A 22245-nucleotide genomic window follows, 5' to 3' on the forward strand; every position below is an offset into this window, starting at 1 on the left:
GGAAGGAAGGAAGGAAGGAAGGAAGGAAGGAAGGAAGGAAGGAAGGAAGGAAGGAAGGAAGGAAGGAAATCACCCTTTGTCTAGAAAGTGACAAGTATGTTTTACTAGTTTTTATTTTTTTTTTCAGTCAATTTATATCAATTGGTTGGCCTTTTTGATAGTTTTTAATTATTATGTTTCATAGACAGCTCTTTGAACACATCTATTATGATTCCCTTATAGGAAACTGCAGCCTAGGAAGGTAGAGTGACTTGCTCATTTTCTTACAATTAACTGATAATAAATAAGACAATCCACAAATCCTCATTCATTCCATTATGTTAGGCATGTTTGTTTAAAGCCTTTGACTTTATTGCATCTTTGTCACACACACACAAAAAAAACTAAATTTATTTTATGATTTCTCTGCAAGTATGATTTTCTTCTTGTCTGAGTATTTTATGCTCTAGAAGTTCTCTTCAAGCAAGGATATGGAAAGATATATACCCTGATTGGGATAGAATAGGAGTTAAATAATACATTCTGTTATGATCTGTAAGTTAGTACTTTTGCAATTTAATTTGGTATTTCCTACAGACAAAATAGGAAAAATGTCTTCATGGTTGAATTTGATGCCCAGATTTTTGAGAATTGTAATGCCCCATTACTATACATTTGCAGTTAATTCAGTAAATGTTTAGTAAATTACTGTTGTGTTGAATATTGTGGGATACTGGATGAGAGTTAAAGTTTAGATAAACCATTCCCTATCTTCAAGAAGATATTGTATGTAATGTATACTTTATTTTATAATACATTTATTTGTTGTGTAGACATTGTATCAACAGTCAATTAGCAAGTAGTTTTTTAAGTCCTACGATGTGCCCAGAATTGAGCTAAGCACTGGGAAGAAAAATTAATTCATCAGTAGTTGGCAAGTAATCTGTATTCTTTAAATTGAGCAGATTTATAACCTTGGAATCATCCTGTACTCCCTTTTCTCTCACCCCACTTCTCTAATAAGTTACCAAATCTTGGCGTTTCTAAATTTACATCTCTCTTGTTCTAACCTTTTTCTCCATGAACACAATTACTACTTCAATTCCAAACTATATCACTGCTCCTCTAGATTATTTCAACAGTGATTCCCCATTCATCCCCCCATCCCTCAGTCTCTTCCTAATCCAAGCCTTTCTAATAGTGAATTGACCATGTGACTCCCTTACTCATTCAATTCCAGTGGCTTTTTTATTGCCTCTACACAAGAATATAAATTCCTCATTTTACCTTTGAAAGCCCTTCACAATGAATATTGCTTCTCTTCCTAGACTCTGTAGGCTAGCCAAACTGACCTTTTCTCTGTTCCTGATTCATGGCATTCCATATCCTGTAATGTTTTTGCACTGATCATTCTACTTGCCTAGGATGCACTCTGCCTACTTCCACCTCATAAAGGTCTTCTCTTTATTTAATCTTCAATTCAAACACTGTTTTCTGCATAAAGCCTCTTTCGATGCCCCTAACTACTAATGCTCTTCCTCCCAAACTACTTGTATTTAACAAATTTGTATAACAACTATATGTATGCTTATGTATATGTGTTTATGCATACATGTATATACACACATATATACTTACTGTCTTCCATCAAAATATAAGCTCTTGATGAATAGACATTATTTGATTCATTCTACTTGTATTCCTAACACGTTTTATTAAGATATATTTAATAAAAATATGTATGACAATTGATAAATATTTATTAATAATTTATTTCTTTCAGGAGAGTTATGTACAGGTATAAAATGAAGAAAAATGTGTAAATAGTGCCTCCTATGTGCCAGGCACTGTGCTAAAGTCTTTTTACAAATTTATCTAATTTGATCCTAACAGCAACCTGTTGAGCTAATGCTATTATTCTTCCCATTGAAAGATTTCATTAGAGGGGATTCTTTGAAGCTGAGGTGAGGATTGAATGCATTCCAGGCATAGGGGATACCCAGTACAAATGCATAAAGATGGGAGATGGATTGTCATCTACAAGGGTCAGAGAAAAGACTTGTTTGACTAGAGCACAGATTATGGATGGGGAAGTAATATCCAGAGAAGGATAGGTTGAAGATAGTTCTTTAAAGCTAATAAAATGAGATTCTGTTTTTTCCTAAAGACAAAAGGGAGCCACTAGAGTTGATGGAGAAGGGGAATCAATCACATATTCAGATCTAAACTCAAGGAAAATTACTTTAGCTACTACAGTTCCTGGAACATAGTAAGTGCTTACTGAATGCTTGTTAACTGTTGACTGACTGTGACCTTAGGAGCTTTTGGATTGAGTAGAGATTTGAAGCAGGAAAACCACTGAGGGAGCTAATCCAGATGATAGGTGATAAGCAACTAAGTAGCAACTGTGTAAATAGAGAGAAGTTGGATGTAAAAGGCTTTGTGGTGTTAGAAATAGCCAAAATTCGCAACTGGTTGATTATATGGAGTGAGAGAAAGGAGTCTAGGGTAATGCCAGAAAGACTAGAAGGTTAATTGGTAGTTCCTTTGACAGTAATATGAGAGTTGGGGGAAGATAAAACAAGAGGTTTTTCATTTTGTTTTTAAAGAGCTAAAAGTGATTTTTAAAGTCAAATGAGAGTTGTAGAGGGAAAATGGGAAAAGAAATTAAGTCAAAAGACTGAAAAAATAGAAGAAATGTAAAGTATCGCTTACCAAAAATAACTAAATTAGAAAACACTTTGAGGAGAGAAAATTTCTGAATCATTAGACTATCTTGAAGTCACAAACAAAAAAAAGCCTAGATGTTATTTTTTTTAATGATAAAATAAAACTGCTCTGATTTCTTAGAACAGAAAGAGAAGCAAAAATAGAGAGAATACAACAGTGACCTCCTGAAACTCCACGTTGAAAGAACTTTCAGGTGAAAAAAAATTATTTCAAACAACATTAAAGGAAAAATTCAAGTAATAAGTATTCTACAAAAACTCCTGGGAAAATTGGAAAACAGTCAGGCAGAAATTAGGTTTTAATGAGTAATTTAGGTCAGATAGCAAGATTAGCTTCAAATGGATAGACAATTTATATATAAAAGATCACATTATTAATTAAAGGATCAAAAAAGAAATACCCATCACAATTATTGATAAGAAAAATTTCATGACTAAATAAGAGATAAAGAAAATCACAGATGAGAAAATGGACAATCTTGATTTAATAAAATTGGGAAGTTTTACACAGAAAAACTTAACTTCATTTAATGTTAGAAAGTAAAAAGATTATTGGAAAAAAGTTTCCAAGTTTCTCTGACAAAGTTCTGAGATGTGTGTGTGTGTGTGTGTGTGTTTATTGTGTATCTGTGATCTATAGCTATACTTTTATTGAACTGATTCAAACTTCACTGAAAAAAAATCACCCCCCAGTACATGTCATCAAAGTATAAGAGCAAACAGTTCTCAAATGAAGAAATACAAGCTTTCCATAGCCATTTTTTTAAAAAATGCTCCAAATTGCATATAATTAGAGAAATGCAAATGAAACAACTTTTAGGTTCATTTTTTTACCAACCCAATTGGCAAACATGATAAAAAAAAAAAAAAAGGATGGCAATTCTTGTAGAGGGTTATGCAAAAACAGGCATACTAATATACCATTGGTGGAACTTTGAATTGGTGTAACATTCAGGAAAGCAGTTTGAAATCTGATCACAAAAGTCACTAGACTGCATGTGACTTTTGATATACTGTTATCACTATCTCTAAGATAGTGGAAAATGAAAGAGGGCAAGAGAAGGGAATAAGCATTCATATAGCACCTATTATATGCCAGGCATTGTGCTAAGCACTTTTGATGAGGTAGCTATTGTTATTATCCCCACTTTACAGTAGCAAAAACTGAGGCAAACAGAGGTTAAGTTACTTGCCCTGGATCACATAGTCTAGGCCCAAATTTAAACTCAGTTCTTCCTGACTTCAGGCCCAGGTCTCTATCCAACACAATGCCTTCAGCTGTCATAGGTGAAAACAAGAGGAAAATGAATCACATATGGAAAAATATCTATAGCAGCTCTTTTTTATAGCAGCAAAGAACTGTAAACTAAGGGAAATCATTAGTTGGGGAATTGCTGAACAAGTTATGATACATTAATATAATTGACTATCATTGTATCTAAGCCATAACAAAAGGGACAGCTTCATAGAACAATAGGATTACTTGTATGATTTCATGCAAAGTGAGCAGAACCTAGAGAACGATTTATATTATAATAACATTTTAAGGAAGAACAACCAAGGAAAGAATTAAGACCTCTTGATAAGTGCATTTACCAGCTATGATTCCTCGGTATTCATGATATGATATGCTACTAACCTCCTAGATGGGGTGATAAGCTTCAGATCCCATATGAAGCTTGCACTTTTGGACAAAGCCAATGTGAAGGTTTATTTTTGCCTGTCTGTGTATTTAATACAGAATTTTTGTTTTTCATTCTTTCAATAAGAAGGATTGAGGGAGTACAGGAAGCTACCAATAATATTATTAAAATTTTTTAAAAGAGACTTCTAAAAGGAGAAAAGAGAAGATCAGTGAAGCAGTTTTTAAATGCCAAAGATAAGAATGGAAGGAACACCAGTAGGAAACAGACAAATTGGGCAGCTTTGAAAATAGTATGTTAAATTTATTATATGATAAGAGGAAAAAAACTAGACATAACATTAATTGATTTTTATGTTCAATTCTTTTTTTCTTTTCTGCTTTGTATATGGAAATAGTTGTCTTGTTTGTTTCTTTTTTTTTTTTAATCATATCTTCAGTTTTGAAAAATAGAATTTGTATGCAGAATGGATTGGAAATGGGTAAAGCCTGCAAACAAAAAGACTGTTTCAGAACTTATTAAAATAGCCCAAACTAGAAGTGAAGTCTTATAGTAGCATAGTGACTATGTAGATGCACAGAAGTGTGTGAAGGTTGAATTAAGAAATACTGACAATTTACTGGATATAACAGGAAGGGGAAAAGAAAGATTCAGGGATGACCAGATTGCAAATGTGGTTTACTAGAAGTAAAGTATAGTGGTAACCCCACTAAAACTAGTAACGTTTATAGGATGGAGGGATTTAAGAGGAAATGTCTTTTGACCAAATTAGTTATGAGGAGTAGCTTTTATTCTTATAAACTTGAAAATAAGTACATAAATTCAAGCATATACATAAGTCTTTATGAAATTAGTGCTACATTTGAGAAACTTGCTGTTAGGGTTTTCCACCAGTTAATTGTTTCCCTTCAAATTTTAGCTGCATTGGTCACACAGCTAGTGGCTGTCTGAGACCGAATTTGATTTCAGGAAAATGAGTCTTCCTGGCTTCAGACCTGGCACTTTAACCACTGTACCACCTAGGTGTGTGGCTTAAGGAGTGGAAAAGGGAGGAAGGCAGAGTCATTTAGTGGCTTTTAAAGACATCAGTTTGCATGTTGAAGGCCTACCAAATAGTATGGCTTATGGGTGGTTGTTCATGATAATATGATAATATATCTGCATCTACCTATGGTGATAGATTATAATTAACTTAAAGCATGCTGAGCAAAATTAAAACTTGAATCACTAAAAAATCTTTTAATTAAATTCTGTATACTCAATATAAAAGGTAAAGGAATCTCTACTGCATCTTATAAAAATTTCCACAAAAATGGGTAAAGTAAAAGTATTTTAGATCATAAAGAACTAACATATAGCTACATAGGTTACCTGATCTACAAGTAATCCCTACTTATCCACAACAACTTGTTTCCCAAGGATTCTGGGTAGGTGAAGTCTCAGTCCATGCCATTATACTAGTAAATTTTTGATTAGCTTTTGTTCTAAACATTCTTCATTACCTAAAATTAAGGAAATCATTTCAGTTTATAGTTAACAAAATTTGAATATTAATTCTTAGGTTATGTGTAGCAATCCAAGAAGCTGACCAACTGAAAACAGAAAAAAGCAATCTAGAAAAACAGACGAAGGAGCTTCAAGTTAAATGTGCTGACTTAGAAAATGAGAAGTATGAAGCAATTGTAAGAGCGAGGAACAGCATGCAACTTTTAGAAGAAGCTAACCTTCAGAAAAATCAGGTAAGAATATCTATGACAATAATCAAAAAGGTTAACTTTAATGATCAAGTTCACTAACAAACATAAAACCAACATTAAAATGGAAGCATATCATTGTCAGGTAACCTTTTTGTTTATTTTGACAAAGAAGAACTTTCATTTAAATCAAACACTTAATTAAATGGGATTTTAATTTTCTTTTAAGATTTCTACTTTTAGGACAAATATTCAAATAACAAAGTAAATCTATTAGAAATTTAATTTTTAAAAAGTTTTCAGACTGTGTTCTGGGGCCATTATAAATTTAGTCTTATCTCCAATACCTCCTGTTTCTTTAGTATTTTTTAGTACAAATTGACAGAATTATGATTCTGAAGCATACTGCAAAATCTTTAATTATCAGTTAAAATTTTTTTAGTATTTTGGATTCTAACATGTTTTAGACTACTTTTGGCCCCTTACTAAGATTATCATTAACAAGTAATGAATCAAAAATGGTTTTTTTTCTGCTTGACTCTCAGCAGCTCACCAGAATAATCCATTCTCTAAGTATTCAGCAATTCATTTTAACAGCTATTTTTTACCTGCTTGCTGTATGGCAGGTAAACTACTGGGCAGCTGAGATAGAGATAAAAATGAAATAGTTCTGCTACTCCTGAAGCTTATTTTCTATTGGAGGACATATCATTTACACATAAGTCAATACAAAATATTTACATGCAGGGTAATTTCCTACAGGAAAGAGCACTACCACCTATGGCATTAGGATAGGCTTTTCCATAAAAGGTGCCACTTGAACTGAATATTCCAGCTAATTACAGTTTTACTTTAATTTATTAAGATGATTAATTAGTGCTCCTGAAGATAGTTTCCTTAATTTGTAAGTCTGATCACATAGAATGATAATAGAATTTAAGCTTTATGGATTATTTAATCCTATCCCTGTCAGTAAATTTAGGTCCACAGAAGTTAAATAACTTGCAAAGCTCACAAAATAATAAGCAGCAAAATTGGGATTTGAATTAAGATTCTGTGATGCTATAGTCAATGTTCATTTTTTCACAATACCATTCTGTCTCAACAAGAAAAATCTTTTTTTTCAAGCTTAAAAAATTCTCTTTTGATATGCTATCTCCTCTTTAAGGAATATAAAACACAAGCTAAATAATTCTTTTGGAAATAGATCAAAACAGGAAAAAAATAATCATTTGCTGATAATATGTTGCCATACGTTTGCAGATCCTTACAGATTTGGGATTGGACTTCCTTATTAAGCAAGGGATATATATGTTTGTCCTTTGTTCTTTCCTTTATACTTTGTTCTTCCCTCCTAAGTCTGGGAGGAAGGCCTTGTTATATAAAGGGCCAGGAAAATGGTAAAATAATGACAATAAGTAAAAATATTAGAGCAATTTGAAATTGGTGAAAAATATGAAACTATGAATAAAGATTTAAGGATGGCCACCACTGAAATAGGAACAATAAATGAGACAGAGAGTGCCAGAGTACCAGACAATGAAAATGGCTGAGTACTATGGTAGACATGGCTAGATACTATTTCATAGCCCATCACCATTGTACCAGATTTTTAATTTCTTGACTCCAACATACCAGTTCTTAGAAAATTATATTATCTTTAGGAGTGGGGAAAAAGGTCTAATGATTAATTCAGTGCACCTAATGCAGTATTTTTCTCTAGCTGATCCCATCACTACTTTCACCTCCTCATTTATCACAGCTCCTGGCACACAGTTGGCACTTAATATACAGTAAAAGAAATAGAATGAAATTAGTACATTGTAATGAAAGTATTTCCAATGCATAGTCATGAAAAAAAGGGTCAAACTGCTCACCTTTGATTTAAATTCATTTCCCCACGTCTGCAGTCCAAAGGAATCTCTTGAAGGTGTGGTATGTTAACATTTTTTGATTATAATTATTTTCCCTTTGTCCATTTGTCCACCCTCAACAGATATTTTTTTGGTTACTCATTCTACATAGCACTAGTGTTTCCTCATTTTAATTATGATTTGAGAGCAAGAGATAACTATTATAGGACATTATCATTTTTTTTGGTTTGTCCATTAATTTACTGATTCAGCAACTATCTGTTGAGTGTTTACTGTATTCAAGGAACTGTGAAAATAATAATCAGAATTTGGAACTTGAGCTCAGAACAATGGCAATGTTTTTCATGCTTTAGTTTTTGGTTCAATCCTGTGATTTTTATTATTAGAAGGCAATTTCTTCCACTGAGTTCATATCAGTAGCTGAATTTATAGTCTTAGAGAATCGCCCAAGATATAGAAAGTTTGCATGGGAGAAGAGAATTGGAGATGAAAGAAACATTAAGGACCTAGTGCAGCCTCCTAATATTATAGATGACAAAACTGAATGGGTCAATGACCTACTCAAATCCAAGCAGGTAGATATTAGAGATACAATGAGAAAAGTGCTGATTTAAAGTCAAAGGATCAAGGTTTAAATCCAGGCTCTGCCACTTATACCTCTGTATCCCTGGATAAGTCATTTTGCTTCTTTGAGACTCAGTTTGTTGAACTATAGAATTAGGAGGGTTTGAATGGGTGACCTTAAAGGTCCTTTCTGTTTCTAAATATGTGATCTAATGATAGGCAATATTTGAATCTAAATCACAATAAAAAAGAAAGGAGCAGTGAATTGCATAGAGTCATTTATCTATTAATAGCAAAACCAGCATTATAATTTAGGTTTTCTCAACTCAAAATCTATTCCTCCATTAATCATACTATGTATGTTATCTCTATTAGATGTAAGATTGAAGTCTCAAGTGTATGAATAAATTATATTCCAAAAGCAAATTTATGAACTGGTTCTTGGAACATAGAACAAGTTCTCCAAATAACACAATTTGTGGTTTAAGTTCTTGGTCTCCTCCTCAGCATAAACCATTTCAATCCATAAGAGGGAGTAATGTTGTCCGTTTTTATTAAAAGTATAAAACGGGGCAGCTGGGTAGCTCAGTGGATTGAGAGTCAGGCCTAGAGACGGGAGGTCCTGGGTTCAAACCCGGCCTCAGACACTTCCCAGCTGTATGACCCTGGGCAAGTCACTTGACCCCCATTGCCCACCCTTACCACTCTTCCACCTAGGAGTCAATACACAGAAGTTAAGGGTTTAAAAAAAAAAGTATAAAACAACACTGTTTCCATAATTAGAGTGGCAGGATAGCATAGACAGCAAAGAAATGAAGTTAGTTTAAGTCTTTCCTTGGACATATATGGAAATATATATATATATATTCTGTGTGATCACTGACAAGTCATTGAACGAAACCCTCATAGTCCCAGGAAACTCTTCAGAACTAAGTTACACATGAGTTTGCTGATCTGTATCAGTGGAAGAAATTTACACACCAAATCTTCCTTCCCTGTATTCATGAAATCAGATTGAATTCTCTTCACAGTTTTAAAGCCGATACAAGTAATTAAATTAAATACAAAACCAATAAAAGTTCATAAGGAATAATTGTAGTCCCAGCCTTTCACTCTTCCAAGGTAGCTATTTTATTCCTATAGGGCTATAATTAAATTTTGAATACTTTTATGGACTCACTTGGTAGTTTTAAACAATATATGAGCAAGCACTTTAAAAACCTTAATGTCCCATACAGTTGAATTTTTATTACTGGAATAGAATCACATGTGCTCAATTCAGAAGTTTTATGACACTGATCTTAAACATATTTTAGAAATTCAGAGTGAAAAACTTATATAGGTTACTTTTTTCCCTTTCTTTATTTTTTCATGCTTTTTTGCAACATAGCTAATAAAGAAATATTAATTTTTGAAAGTATAGTTTTATATGTCTCCACAAGTGTAATGGGTATTGTATTTGCTTGCTTTCTCAGTGGACAAGGGAGAGGAGATGAAGGTAGGAATTTGGAACTGAAAATAAAAATTAAAAAAATAAAATGAAATAAAATCCTACCTCCTAAAATATAAAAATAAACACCAGAGCAATTTCTATTTTACCTAATTCCCTGTTTCTCTTCTCTTCTTGTATTCTGTTATCCTGGAAAACTATAAATTTAGAAAATTAATTAGAAATAGCCTCTTAAAAATAAAAATTATTTTAGAGAAACCTTGTTTTATATAATTGATATTAGAGTATTACTTTATCATATACTTAATAGATCTAAGCTGATATTGTTTAAAACTAGATTCAGGTGATATCAATCAGAAGTAATAAAGGGAAAGTGTCAAAGAGGAAAGGCAGCTTCAGAGCACAATGAATAGAGAACTGGCCTGGAGTCAGGAGGACTTGGGTTCAAATCTGGCCTCAGACACTCCCCAGCTGTGTGACTCTGGGCAAGTCACTTAACTCCCATTGCTTACCCTTACCACTCTCCTGTCTAAGAACTAATGTTAAGATAGAAGGCAAGGGCTTAAAAAAATGTCAAAGAACTTTAAGGTTTTTAGAGAAGTCAGTCAATAAGCATTTATTAAATGTTTATAGTCCTATCTGCCTTTGAAAGAAGGAATATACTGTACTTGGATAGAAGAGACCATTTGAATGAATGTCCATTGAGTCACAAGAGAGGTTGATTTGTTCTGGGTTTATTTTGGGCAGTTGGAAATAGGAAATTAAAATCTCTGTTTTCATCTTCATCAGTTATGTAATTATTGAATGCATTTCTATCCATATACTATTTTTATCTTTAATAGTATTTGTTATAATAATACAAGATATTGTTTTGTAAAGGCATTGCTTGAAGAGAAACAAAAAGAAGAAGATATTGAGAAAATGAAAGAAACGGTTTCTCGGCTTGTACAAGAGGCTGCTATGCGAACCAGGAAAGAAGTGAGAAACTTATAATTTTCTTAACATTTAAAACAAAAATTGAAAAATACCCATACAAAAACTAAATATTGCATACTGCCTTAGCAGGTGTTTTCCAGAACACCTACTTGAAGAACAAGCAGATAATTTTATATTCAGTAAAGACTTGTGAAATATTTTGCTTGAGTATGTATGTATGTGTGTATATTTCTTGTGTTAAGAGATAGAGAGAGGGAAAGCAGAGACAGATAAAAGAAAGAGGGTATAAAATTTCTGGACCAAAGTAAAGCTATGTACCTAGCTCTAGTCTTTTTCTTGAGCATCAGTCTTCCATCACTAATCCATTTGAATTTTAGGTATATCAGAGGCAGAGTGGAATTGTCACTTCTTTATTCTCAGAAGCTATGCTTACTTTAATGCAGCCAAGATTCCTATTAGCTTTTTTGGCTGCTATAGCACATTGCTGACTCCTGGTGAGTCAATCTATTAAAATCCCTAGAATCATTTTTACATAAACTGCTATCTAATCATGTCTCCTTCGTCTCGTACTTATGAAGTTGATTTTTCTGAAGAAGTATTAAGATTTTGCATTTGTTCCTACTGAATTTCATCAACATTCTGCTCAGTGCTCCAGTCTGTCATATCACATTTTCTCTCTGTGGGATTTGACTCACTTTCTCATCCTGGATCCAATCCCTTTAAGTTTTCATGACTTTGTTCTCTCATGATTCTTCACATTGCTTAATTGCACCTTCTCAGTGTCCTATACCAGATCTTTCATCCACATCCTCGCCACTGATGAGAGTGTCCTCAAGACTGTGCTGGCCTCTCTTCACTTTTCTCTATACTAAACTTGCTTGGGAATCTCCTTCATTCCTGTGGGTTCAGTTATCATCATCTATGTAAATAATTCCCAGATCCATATGCCCATCCTGGTCTTTCTCTTGAGCTTCAATCTCCCATTACTAACTGCCTGCTGGACATTTTGAAATAAATATCCTACCTGTAAGCATCTCAGACTCTTCATTTCCAAAGTAAAACTCATCATCTTTTTCTATAAGCAAAAGCTTTTCTCAACTTCCCTATTGCTTGTGGAAGGCTCTGTTCTCCTCCTGATTACACAGATTTGTACCCAAGGTGTGATCTTCAGTTTCTCACTGCCCCGCAAATCCAGTCAATGCCAAATTCCACCATTTCTACCTCTGTATCTCTTGACTTTAGACCTACTTATGGAGAACCTTATACCTAGTTCAAACTCCCATCATCTTTCACTTGCTCTATTAAATGAACTTCTGACTGATTTTCCTCCTGCAGGTTTCTTCCAGTCCATCTTCCACATAGCTCCAAAATGATTTTCTGGAAGTACAGGTCTGAAGATATAATTCTCTTTTCTAAGTTAACTCTGATATCTCCCCTTTATCTCTTGGATCAGTTATAAACTGCTGTCTTTGGCATTTAAAGCTTCCCTCAGCCTGGCCCACTCTTCTAACACTTTACTCCCACTTCATGCACACTAATGTCAAACCCTACTGACCTGTTTGCTGTTCCTCACAGGACATTCCATCCCCTATTTCCATTCTTTTGCACTGGTTGTTTCCCAGACCTAAAAAGTTCACCCTACTCATCTCTCACACTCAGAATCCTTGACTTCCTTCAAGAATTAGCTCAACTATCACTTTCTATAAGGAGGCCTTTCCTGGTTCCCCAGTTGCTAATGTCTTCATAGATTCAGAGACTGATGGCTTAGAAGGGAACTTAGATACCATCTAACCCCACCCCTTATTTTATAGACAAGGGGATAACCTGCCTAGAGTCAAACACAGATCATATGTTTGAGGCCTGATCTGAACCCAGGTCTTCTTTACTGTAAGCCCAATACTCTCCCAATCTGCCTCACTAGATTGAATTTACCACATAAGCTAGTATTTGATTTCTCATATTGATTTGGATGTAGTAACTTACCGTGATTTCATATTAACATTTATAACAGTTAAAATAAAGCTTATTTTTTGAACTTTTATTAATATTCATTTTTAACATGGTTACATGATTCATGCTCCTACTTTCCCCTTCACCCCCCGCTCTCCCCCCACCCATGGCTGATGCACATTTCCACTGGTTTTATCATGTGTCCTTGTTCAAGACCTATTTCCAAATTGTCGATAGTTGCATTGGTGTGGTAGTTTCGAGTCTACATCCCCAATCATGTCCGCCTCAACCCATGTGTTCAAGCATTTGTTTTTCTTATATGTTTCCTCTCCTGCAGTTCTTCTTCTGAATGTGGGTAGCGTTCTTTTCCATAAATCCCTCAGAGCTGTCTTGTGTCATTGCATTGCTGCTGGTACAGAAGTCCATTACATTCGATTTTACCTCAGTATATCAGTCTCTGTGTACAATGTTCTTCTGGCTCTGCTGCTTTCGCTCTGTATCAGTTCCTGGAGGTCTTTCCAATTCACATGGAATTCCTCCAGTTTGTTATTCCTTTTAGCACAATAGTATTCCATCACCAGCATATACCACAGTTTGTTCAGCCATTCCCCAATTGAAGGGCATACCCTCCTTTTCCAGTTCTTTGCCACCACAAAAAGTGCAGCTATAAATATTTTTGTACAAGTCTGTTTATCTATTATCTCTCTGGGGTACAAACCCAACAATGGTATGGCTAGATCAAAGGGCAGGCATTCTTTTATAGCCCTTTGAGCATAGTTCCAAATTGCCAGCCAGAATGGTTGGATCAATTCACAACTCCACCAACAGTGCATCAGTGTCCCAGTTTTGCCACATCCCTTCCAACATTCATTATTCTCCCCTTCTTTCATTTTAGCCAATCTGCTAGGTGTGAGGTGATACCTCAGAGTTGTTTTGATTTGCATTTCTCTAATTATTAGAGATTTAGAAGACTTTCTCATGTGCTTATTGATACTTTTGATTTCTTTACCTGAAAATTGCCTATTCATGTCTCTTGACCATTGTAGTATACAGAATTGGGGGATATAGTTTTTTCTAGCTTTGGCTGAGTTCCAAAAGCAGTTGGGCTTTTAGAATCTTGAGGAGAGAAGCAGTTGACTGGATCTTCCGTGGAGGGAGGAAGTCAATGAGCGAGCTCTTAGATTATCTAGCTTCAATATTGAAATTTAGCCTAGCATTGATATATTTACTTAAGAAATTATTATTTTAGATAGACCCCTTTATATCTTCTTTCCTAATACCACCCTGCCTTCCCTCCCTTACCTTAGTGGCTGTGGAGTTTATAAGGAGAGAAATTAGAAAGGAGTTAAATCTGTGAAGAGTTATTTAATTGACAGCATTATTTTAATTTAATCAAATCATCTTTTATTCCCATTAGATAGCATTTTGTAAAACTGAGTAAGGCAGGTCCTTACTCAGATTCCATCTTTACTTCCCTTCCCCCACCTGAGGTTCCTGAGATAACTGATAGGGCTTTCCTTTAATCCACCTTCCTAACAAGCATCCTTCAAACAAATAAACCTTTTGTTTTCAATAGTCCTATTTACTATAATTTGTCTGTTAGTTATCAAGAGGGAAGAAGAGGAAAGAGACAACATACTTTGGGCTTAGAGGGTAGCTGAGGCATCCATCTTGAAGGAAGGTGTTACTTCAAAATAGGTCCCTTCCTGTGAAATTAACTAAAGCCTGTTTGTTAATTTCATTCTAGTCTATTTCCCTCAGCTTGTGTTTGAGTCTAAGTCCCAGTCTGTAAGCCTGCTGTATTAGTTTGTTTAGTTTAACTTCTATCTCCCCAAAAACATCTCTGTTTCCCTTCTGTGTTATACTCCTGACTTCAGTCCTATTATACCTTGAATCTCCTTTAATCCCAGCCTACCTGTAGCCTAATTTATCCACCTACCAAGTCTCCAACATCCTCCTTTCAATTCCCTTATCCCAAACACCTTTCCTCAAATTACCCTCATAACACCATTTATCAATTGGGGAATGGCTTGATTTTTTATACAATTGATTTAACTCCTTGTATATTTGAGTAATTAGACCCCTGTCAGAGTTTTTTGTTATAAAGATTTTTTTCCCAATTTGTTGTTTCCCGTCTGATTTTGACTACATTGTTTTTGTTTGTACAAAAGCTTTTTAGCTTAATATAATCAAAACCATTTAATTTACATTTTGTAATTTTCTCTAACTCTTGCTTGGTTTTAAAATCTTTCCTTTCCCAGAGATCTGACAGGTATGCTATTCTGTGTTCACTTAACTTATTTATTTGAATTGTCTCTTTCTGGCTTCTTGTAAGATTTTTTCTTTTATTTGGAAGCTCTTGAATTTTGGCTATTATATTCCTGGGTGTTGTCCTTTCTGGGTCTAGTGTAAAGGGTGATCTATGGATCCTTTCAATAGAACTTCAGGGCAATTTTGCTGAATAATTTCTTTTAGTATGGAGTCCAAGTTTCTATTAATTTCTGCTTTTTCTGGAAGACCAATGATTCTCAAATTGTCTCTTCTACACCGGTTTTCTTGGTCTGTCACTTTCTTATTGAGATATTTCATGTTTCCTTCTATTTTATCAGTCTTTTGACTTTGTTTTATTTGTTCTTGCTGTCTTGAGAGATCAGTGGCTTCTAATTGCTCAATTCTAGCCTTTAGGGACTGGTTTTAGGCTATAATCTTTTGGTTTTCCTTTTCAATCTGGTCATTTCTGGTGTTCAATTTGTTTATCAGTTCATTTGATTTCTGAGCCTCACTTTCCAATTGTGAAATTCTGCCTTTTAAACTGTTATTTTCTTGCCAGATCTCTTCCATCTTTCTCATCATCTCAGATTTGAACTCTTCAATAGCTTGTGACCAGTTTTCATTCTTTTGGGAAGGTTTGGATATAATTTTTTATTTGTTCTCCTCTGTTGTCTGGATTTTCTCTGTGTAAAAGTTGTCGAATGTTACAGAGTTCTTCTTTATAAGCTTTCTCTTCTGGGGTTCCCGATTTTGGCTTGCCATTGTTGTTAGCCCAGCACCTTCTCAGCTTTGTCCTCATACTTAGGGTCTGTCTGTGCTTTCTAGGCTCCTGAGGTCTCAGGTCTCGTTGTTCTCAGGGTTGAGCCTCCTGGTCATCCCTGGTCTGCTCCTCTGCCCGAGGCTCTTTCAGCAGTCTCAGGGACTGCTTCCACAGCCGCACTCCTGTCTGCACAGGGTCCCCACTCGAGGTCCAAGCCTGCGCTCGAGATCCTTGTCCGCGCCTGGGGCAATGCCTTCCCCCGCGCAGGCGCTCAGGAAAGTCCGTGCGCGTTCTTTAGCCTCTTGGGGTCCTAAGTCTTGCTGCTCTCAGGAACAAGCCCTGGAGCTGCCAGTGACTTAATGGGTGCCCCAAATCTGCTTTAACTCTTTTGGGCTGGCCTTGGCGTTGTGCGTGGTGTGGGGGATGGGGAAGGGGCTTCTTCCTCTCACGTTTTAGTGAGAGCTGTTTCACCCCTTTATCGCGTGGAAATGTCCCGATTCCGCGAACCTTCAATGCTGCGCTCTGTTGTGGGGTCCCTTCGTTTGTCTGGATTGGTTTTTATGTCCCCTTGAGGAGTCCTGTATGCTTCGGTTAGGAGAGATCGAGCAGCTGCTCCTTACTCTGCCGCCATCTTAACCCACAAAGCTTATTTTTGTTAAAAAGTAATTGCTTGTTGAAAATTTGAAATGAACAATTTTTTAATTTATAAATTTTTTTAAAATGTTATAATATTTGTTGCCTTCCAACTTTTTTGTGTTGTTAACTCTCTTCTGTTGGAGAACTTTTGTACCTCAATGAGATAATTTTCAGTTTTCTGTGATAAATATAATAATAACCATTTAAATGATCATTTAACTCTTCTACAAAGTTAAAATAAGAATATAAAAAGAAATCACTTTTAAAATAATGTTTTGGAAATGAAACATTTGTCTTAAATGTGAAGATTATATCTACATGTTTATATGAATATCAAACAATAAGAAGTAGAAATATTTGTCATAATAATAGTTTGATATTTAGTTCCAAAATTAAATAAATTGATCCATAACATTACTTCATAGAAAAGTCACAGTTTTTGTCCATATTTCAATATTATAAGCAGATCAAAATAAAGTATGTAATATTAAATATTTAGTATTTTGATCAGCAACCTCTTAATTTCGTAAGTCCATCTCATTAGTCAAGGACTAATAGCTTTAAATGATGAAATAAAAGCATAGAGCAAAATTATAACTCTTCTAGAAAGACTCAAATTGGGTGCTATTCATTCATTCAATCATTATTTAAGTACATATTGTATATAATGAGCTTTGTTAGACCCTGTAAGAAAAACTAGGATAAAGTTTTATTTTTTTAAAGATATGGTCTCAATAAGGTTGTCATGTGATCAATAAAAATAGTGAATAAGACATATTCTTCTTTGTTCACAATCTCTTAAACTTCTCCAAAATAAGAACTGTGCTCAGTTATTCAGTAAAGCAATCCCAGATACTTCTAAAGCCCAAGACACCAAGAATACTGAAAGGTAAAAATTCAGTAAACAGCAAAAAAGACTAATCCCAAATCCCCAAAGTGCTCATTCTGTCATCCAGTCCCTCTGTCATCAGCATTTGGCAGGTTGGCACAACCAGACTTATAGACTTGAAACATAATTTATCTTATCTGCTCCCCAGTCTCCTCTGTTTAACACAGAGGGATGGATGCCACTACTGGGAGTGATGGTGTGGCAATAATAGTAGGCTACAGCAGTGCTTAAACAGAAAACTAAGGAACTATTTGAATTGGGATGAGGTCTGAAAGAAAGAAGAAGCAAATTTTGTTCCCCCAAAAGTTATTTAGAATAGAGATTGAGACTGGCAAAAAGTTAATTCATCAATGTGGAAGTAGACTGAGATAGCTTTGAGGTCCAGATCCATGGAAATCTGTAATAAAGAATAAAGAGAGGGGAGTCAGAACGTGAGTAATGGGGGAATATGAGAAAAATATACTGAAATAACCAAATATCTCAGGAGGAAGAAAACTTAGTTTAAAAGTCTGAGCACATGCTGATAAGCCCATAAGGAAGATATTAACATTGAAGGGCAGATGGCTGCAAGATTACCTATGAGTCCAAAAATATCTGAAAAAATATTGGAAGACAACAAAAATGAAGTAATAATGAAGCAGAGGACCCTGTCTATATCTGAGAAAGCATGGAAATATATCAGGATATTCTGAATGACTCAAGAGAAAAATGAGAATGGTAAAAGTAGGATTTATAGCTCAAACAGCAGAAATAATCAGAATATAAAAATTGAGTCCTTGGTGGCAAGTCTATCCAACAAAACAAAAGAGAAAACAACTAACTGGAAATATGAATACACCGAAGTGAAGAACATTCTGTAAGAAGAGAAACACAAAGCAGTAATATTAAAAGAACACATAATCCCTAAACATGAAAAATATGTTTAACTCCAAGATAACTTAAGAAATATAGGTTTTCCAGAAGAACATGACAAGTCAAAAAACCTGAAGATCATAATGCAAGAAATAAAATTGTCAAGAACTTCTGAATGCATAAAACAAAGCGCCAGTCAAAAGATTCCACAAATTGTCTTAGGAAGATGGAGGGGACACCTTATGCTGCACACTCCAATACACATAGTAGTTAAATTTAGCAGTTCTAATAGCAATAAATTCTTTAAGCAACCAAAAAAGAACAACTTCAAATATAAAGGAAAGAAAATTCAAATAACATAAGATCATTTATGCCCACCGGAACCAAGAGAAGAGAATGGAATATGTTCCAAAGATGCAACCCAAAGTGACAAATCCAAAAATCTCAGCCTAATGATAAAAAAAATATATAATAAAAGAAAGGCATTTGAAGCATTCCTACAAAGAAAATTAGAAGGGAACTTTTTTTTTTACATATACCCCAGAGGACAGAAACATAAGAAAATAAACAAATATAGCAACTATAAGGAAAACATAATGGGAAAAGTTATCTAAGTAATAAAGAGAAAAAAAGAAAAATATTATGAGAAAGACATTTATAGGATTAAAACAATAGCAACAACAATATAATAGCAGAAAGATCATTAAGAGATTTCTTTCTAAAAGTACATAAGATGATAAAGGTGAGAATAGTACTTAAAGCAGAAGTTGTGATGGAGGAACAGTCCTGAAACACCTTGGGCTAAATCTCAAAACACTGCCTTTTAGATGAATCAGTATTTTGTTTTATTTTGCTTTCTGGTGGGAATAGACTCTAGAATGGTAGGGCACATGAAAGGGCAATAAGGGAGGAAGGAAAGAGAGTAGAATTGTTGATATACTGTAATCAAGCCATTAGTTACATGTGAAGAGAATATATTTCCTCTCAGGAAGAAGAGGACCTACCATGAAGTGATGAGATGGCACAAGAGGTATTGAAATTGGGGGAAACAAAGGATAAATCTCAACTCATTGGAGGGAGGAAATCTTACTGATGAACAGTACCATTGTGGGGAAGAATAAATAATCCATATTGGGAGATGGGGACCTTAAATGGATATGGGGTTTTAGTGATGAGAGAGAACACTACCTCTGAGAGACTTATGTTCCTATGAATAGCATCCTGCCTGAAAGAAAGGGAAATCAGAGCTCTTTGGGACAAATGACACCTGGAATGTTGGAAGGAATAGGGGTCAACAAAGATTCATGGTACGAATCATGTAACCATGGAAATTTTTTCTAAAAAAATAAAATACTTAAATCAAATAAATAAATGTTTGAATGTCAACTTTCGGGGGGGGGAGGGAACCCAAACAAAGATTCATGGTAAATGGGGAAAAAAATAATCATGGGAAAGATAGAGGTTAGTTATGTACTACACAGTAGGTATTAGATCAGTTTATATTGTTGTTCAACCATATCTGACTCTTTGTGATCCTATAGACCAGAGGTCGGCAATGTATGGCTCTCGAGCCATATCTGGCTCTTTTGAGGGCCAGGTATGGCTCTTTCTGCAGGAGCCATAAAGTCAATTTTTTTTTTCAGGCGCTGTTACAGGAGCCGCACTGTGAGCACTGTACGGCTCTCACGAAATTACATTTTTAAAAATGTGGCATTTATGGCTGTCACGGCCAAAAAAGTTGCCGACCCCTGATTTAGACCATATCATGCCAATACTGTCCATGAGATTACCTTAGGAAGGTTACTGAAGTGGTAGGCCATTTCCTTCTCCAAACAGAAACAGAGGCTAAGTGACTTTCCCAGGGTCACATAGTGTAAAAGGGGGAAATGGGAATTTTGGTTGGATTAGATATTTAAGGTATGGTCACCAGAAATCAATTAACTCGATTTCAAAATAAAATAGACCCAAGTCAGAATGACTTTATGGTGGTTTATTTACAATTAAGAAGGTTGAAGGTAGGGAAATTGAGAGAGAGAAACTCTGGCCCGGACCAGAGGCCCAAACCAGGTGGGGCTTCAGAGGCCCCAGCAGAGGGACACAGAGGTTAATTAAACAAGGCTTCTAGCCACAAGGCCTCCTCTAAGAAGAGAGGCCTCCTTGAGGGTAGAGCCTCCAGAAACGCCAAGGGAAGAGAGAATCAGCCTAACTTACCCATGTGACAATTCAAAGGGAAGCAGTCTGAGGTCTCACCAGAGTTCCTTCAATACCAAGTTCAAAGCACCAACTGCTCTCCACAGGAAGTTACCATCATATTTAAAAGATAGCTGCTTTCATCACTTCCTGCATCCACCTCCAGTTTCACGTGGACAAATAGCAACCTCAACACTGTTTTGGACTACCCAAAGGGTAGTCCCTTGTTTTTGATTTATCACTTACTATCATGTGTGGGTAACAGACCTCCCCTCTCCCCACTTAATTCTAACTTGAGTGGGGTGACACTATTTCTGGTGGTTAGAGTCTAAATAAATGAACGAGGGTAAGCTAATTCCATTTACACAATCCCTGCTGATGATCCTTGGGTGCCTAGATACCCCAAGTGATCACTTTACATAATCATATTGTACCCAAAGCGTCTTCTAACTACAATAGTTAGAGATAAGAGGGGAATGGAAGACGAAGAAAGCAAAACCAATGTTTTGCTAGGCGCACTGACAAGAACCCAATTGGGGGCAGTCCCCTTTTGGCATAAAAAATGTACAGTCAAAGTAACTGTTCAATCCCCTTCAGTTCAATCAATTGTACCCCAAAGTTCATTCTGGATTTCTTGATGCAATGTAGATTCTCCAGGTATCTTTCTGCAAACAGTTCATTCTCTGGATTAAAGAGTCAGCAAGCTTCTTTCCTTGAAAATTTTTCTCGAACAAAAATTTAAATCTTGGATTTTATAAAAATACAATCCCCCCTGAAGAGGGTGTTTAAAAAAGAAACACCTAGATCAGCTCAGGATACATGGTTGAGGTATGGGGGTGTATGAGTCAATTCAAAAGAAAAAAAAACATAAAAAGAAAAGCAAATAGAAGAAAAATGAAACTTTGGGAGAAAGAAAAAAATTTAAAATCAGAATCAAAATATCAAAATCTATGTATATAAAAATTTCTGAATAAACAAAAATAAATTCAAAACAGGCCCTTGTATTAGGGTCCAATTAATGTAGTTTCCATCCCACTGGTCTGTAGGACAAAATGCAGTAATATTGCACTTACCTATTGGCAGCCAAGACTACAGGAAGTTGCCATTCTATGAGAGAAAAGAGGTCCAGATTTATGTGCAAGGGAAGTGTCTGTCATTCCATGGTCTGATTTACCTTCACTCTCAGGGCTAGGGGGAGCCAGGAAAATGGCCAACCCTCGGTACTCGACTGGTAGTCTAGTATGAAGAGTCTTAACATTTGTTAAGCGTCGCAACTTTGAGTCTTACAGTAAGTTCAAGTCCTTAGTATTGGAATGGAAGTTCCTCAATCCCACCTGGATTGGTATGGTCTTTTTGACCTTGTGCCTTCTTAGCACTGTTTAGTGGCTCCATTAATATTATAGCAAATATATATATATATATATATATTAAACTTATATTACTGTAAAAAATAAAAAAGATCAATAGTGATTATATGTACTCTAAGTACAAGAAATAAAAAAAGGGAAAAAAGTCAATTATTCTATTAAAAATATAAAAGGAGAGGGCAGCTGGATAGCTTAGTGGATTGAGAGCCAGGCCTAGAGATGGGAGGTCCTAGGTTCAAATCTGGCCTCAGACACTTCCCAGCTGTGTGACTCTGGGCAAGTCACTTGACCTCCATTACTACCCTTACCACTCTTCTGCCTTGGAGCCAATATACAGTATTGACTCCAAGACAGAAGGTAAGGATTTAAAAATATATATATGTATATATACATATTGATGTATGTATAAAAGGAAAAACAGTAAGAAAAAATAAAATAAAATAAATTCAGAGAAAAAATAC

At 35.2% G+C, this 22245-nt stretch overlaps 1 protein-coding gene across 2 annotated transcripts in view; it reads left to right on the forward strand.

Moving 5' to 3' along the window:
- The window catches only part of SCLT1 (sodium channel and clathrin linker 1), a 213158-nt gene that overhangs the window by 91169 nt on the left and 99744 nt on the right, over positions 1 to 22245 (forward strand). For both annotated transcript variants that reach the window (XM_044681171.1, XM_044681172.1), the window contains exons 12-13: positions 5913 to 6090; positions 10813 to 10911. In XM_044681171.1, the coding sequence (XP_044537106.1) occupies positions 5913 to 6090; positions 10813 to 10911 (277 nt within the window). The remainder of the gene's footprint in view (positions 1 to 5912; positions 6091 to 10812; positions 10912 to 22245) is intronic.

The sequence above is a fragment of the Gracilinanus agilis genome, chromosome 6 (genome assembly GCF_016433145.1).
Source record: "Gracilinanus agilis isolate LMUSP501 chromosome 6, AgileGrace, whole genome shotgun sequence".
Lineage (NCBI taxonomy): Eukaryota > Metazoa > Chordata > Mammalia > Didelphimorphia > Didelphidae > Gracilinanus > Gracilinanus agilis.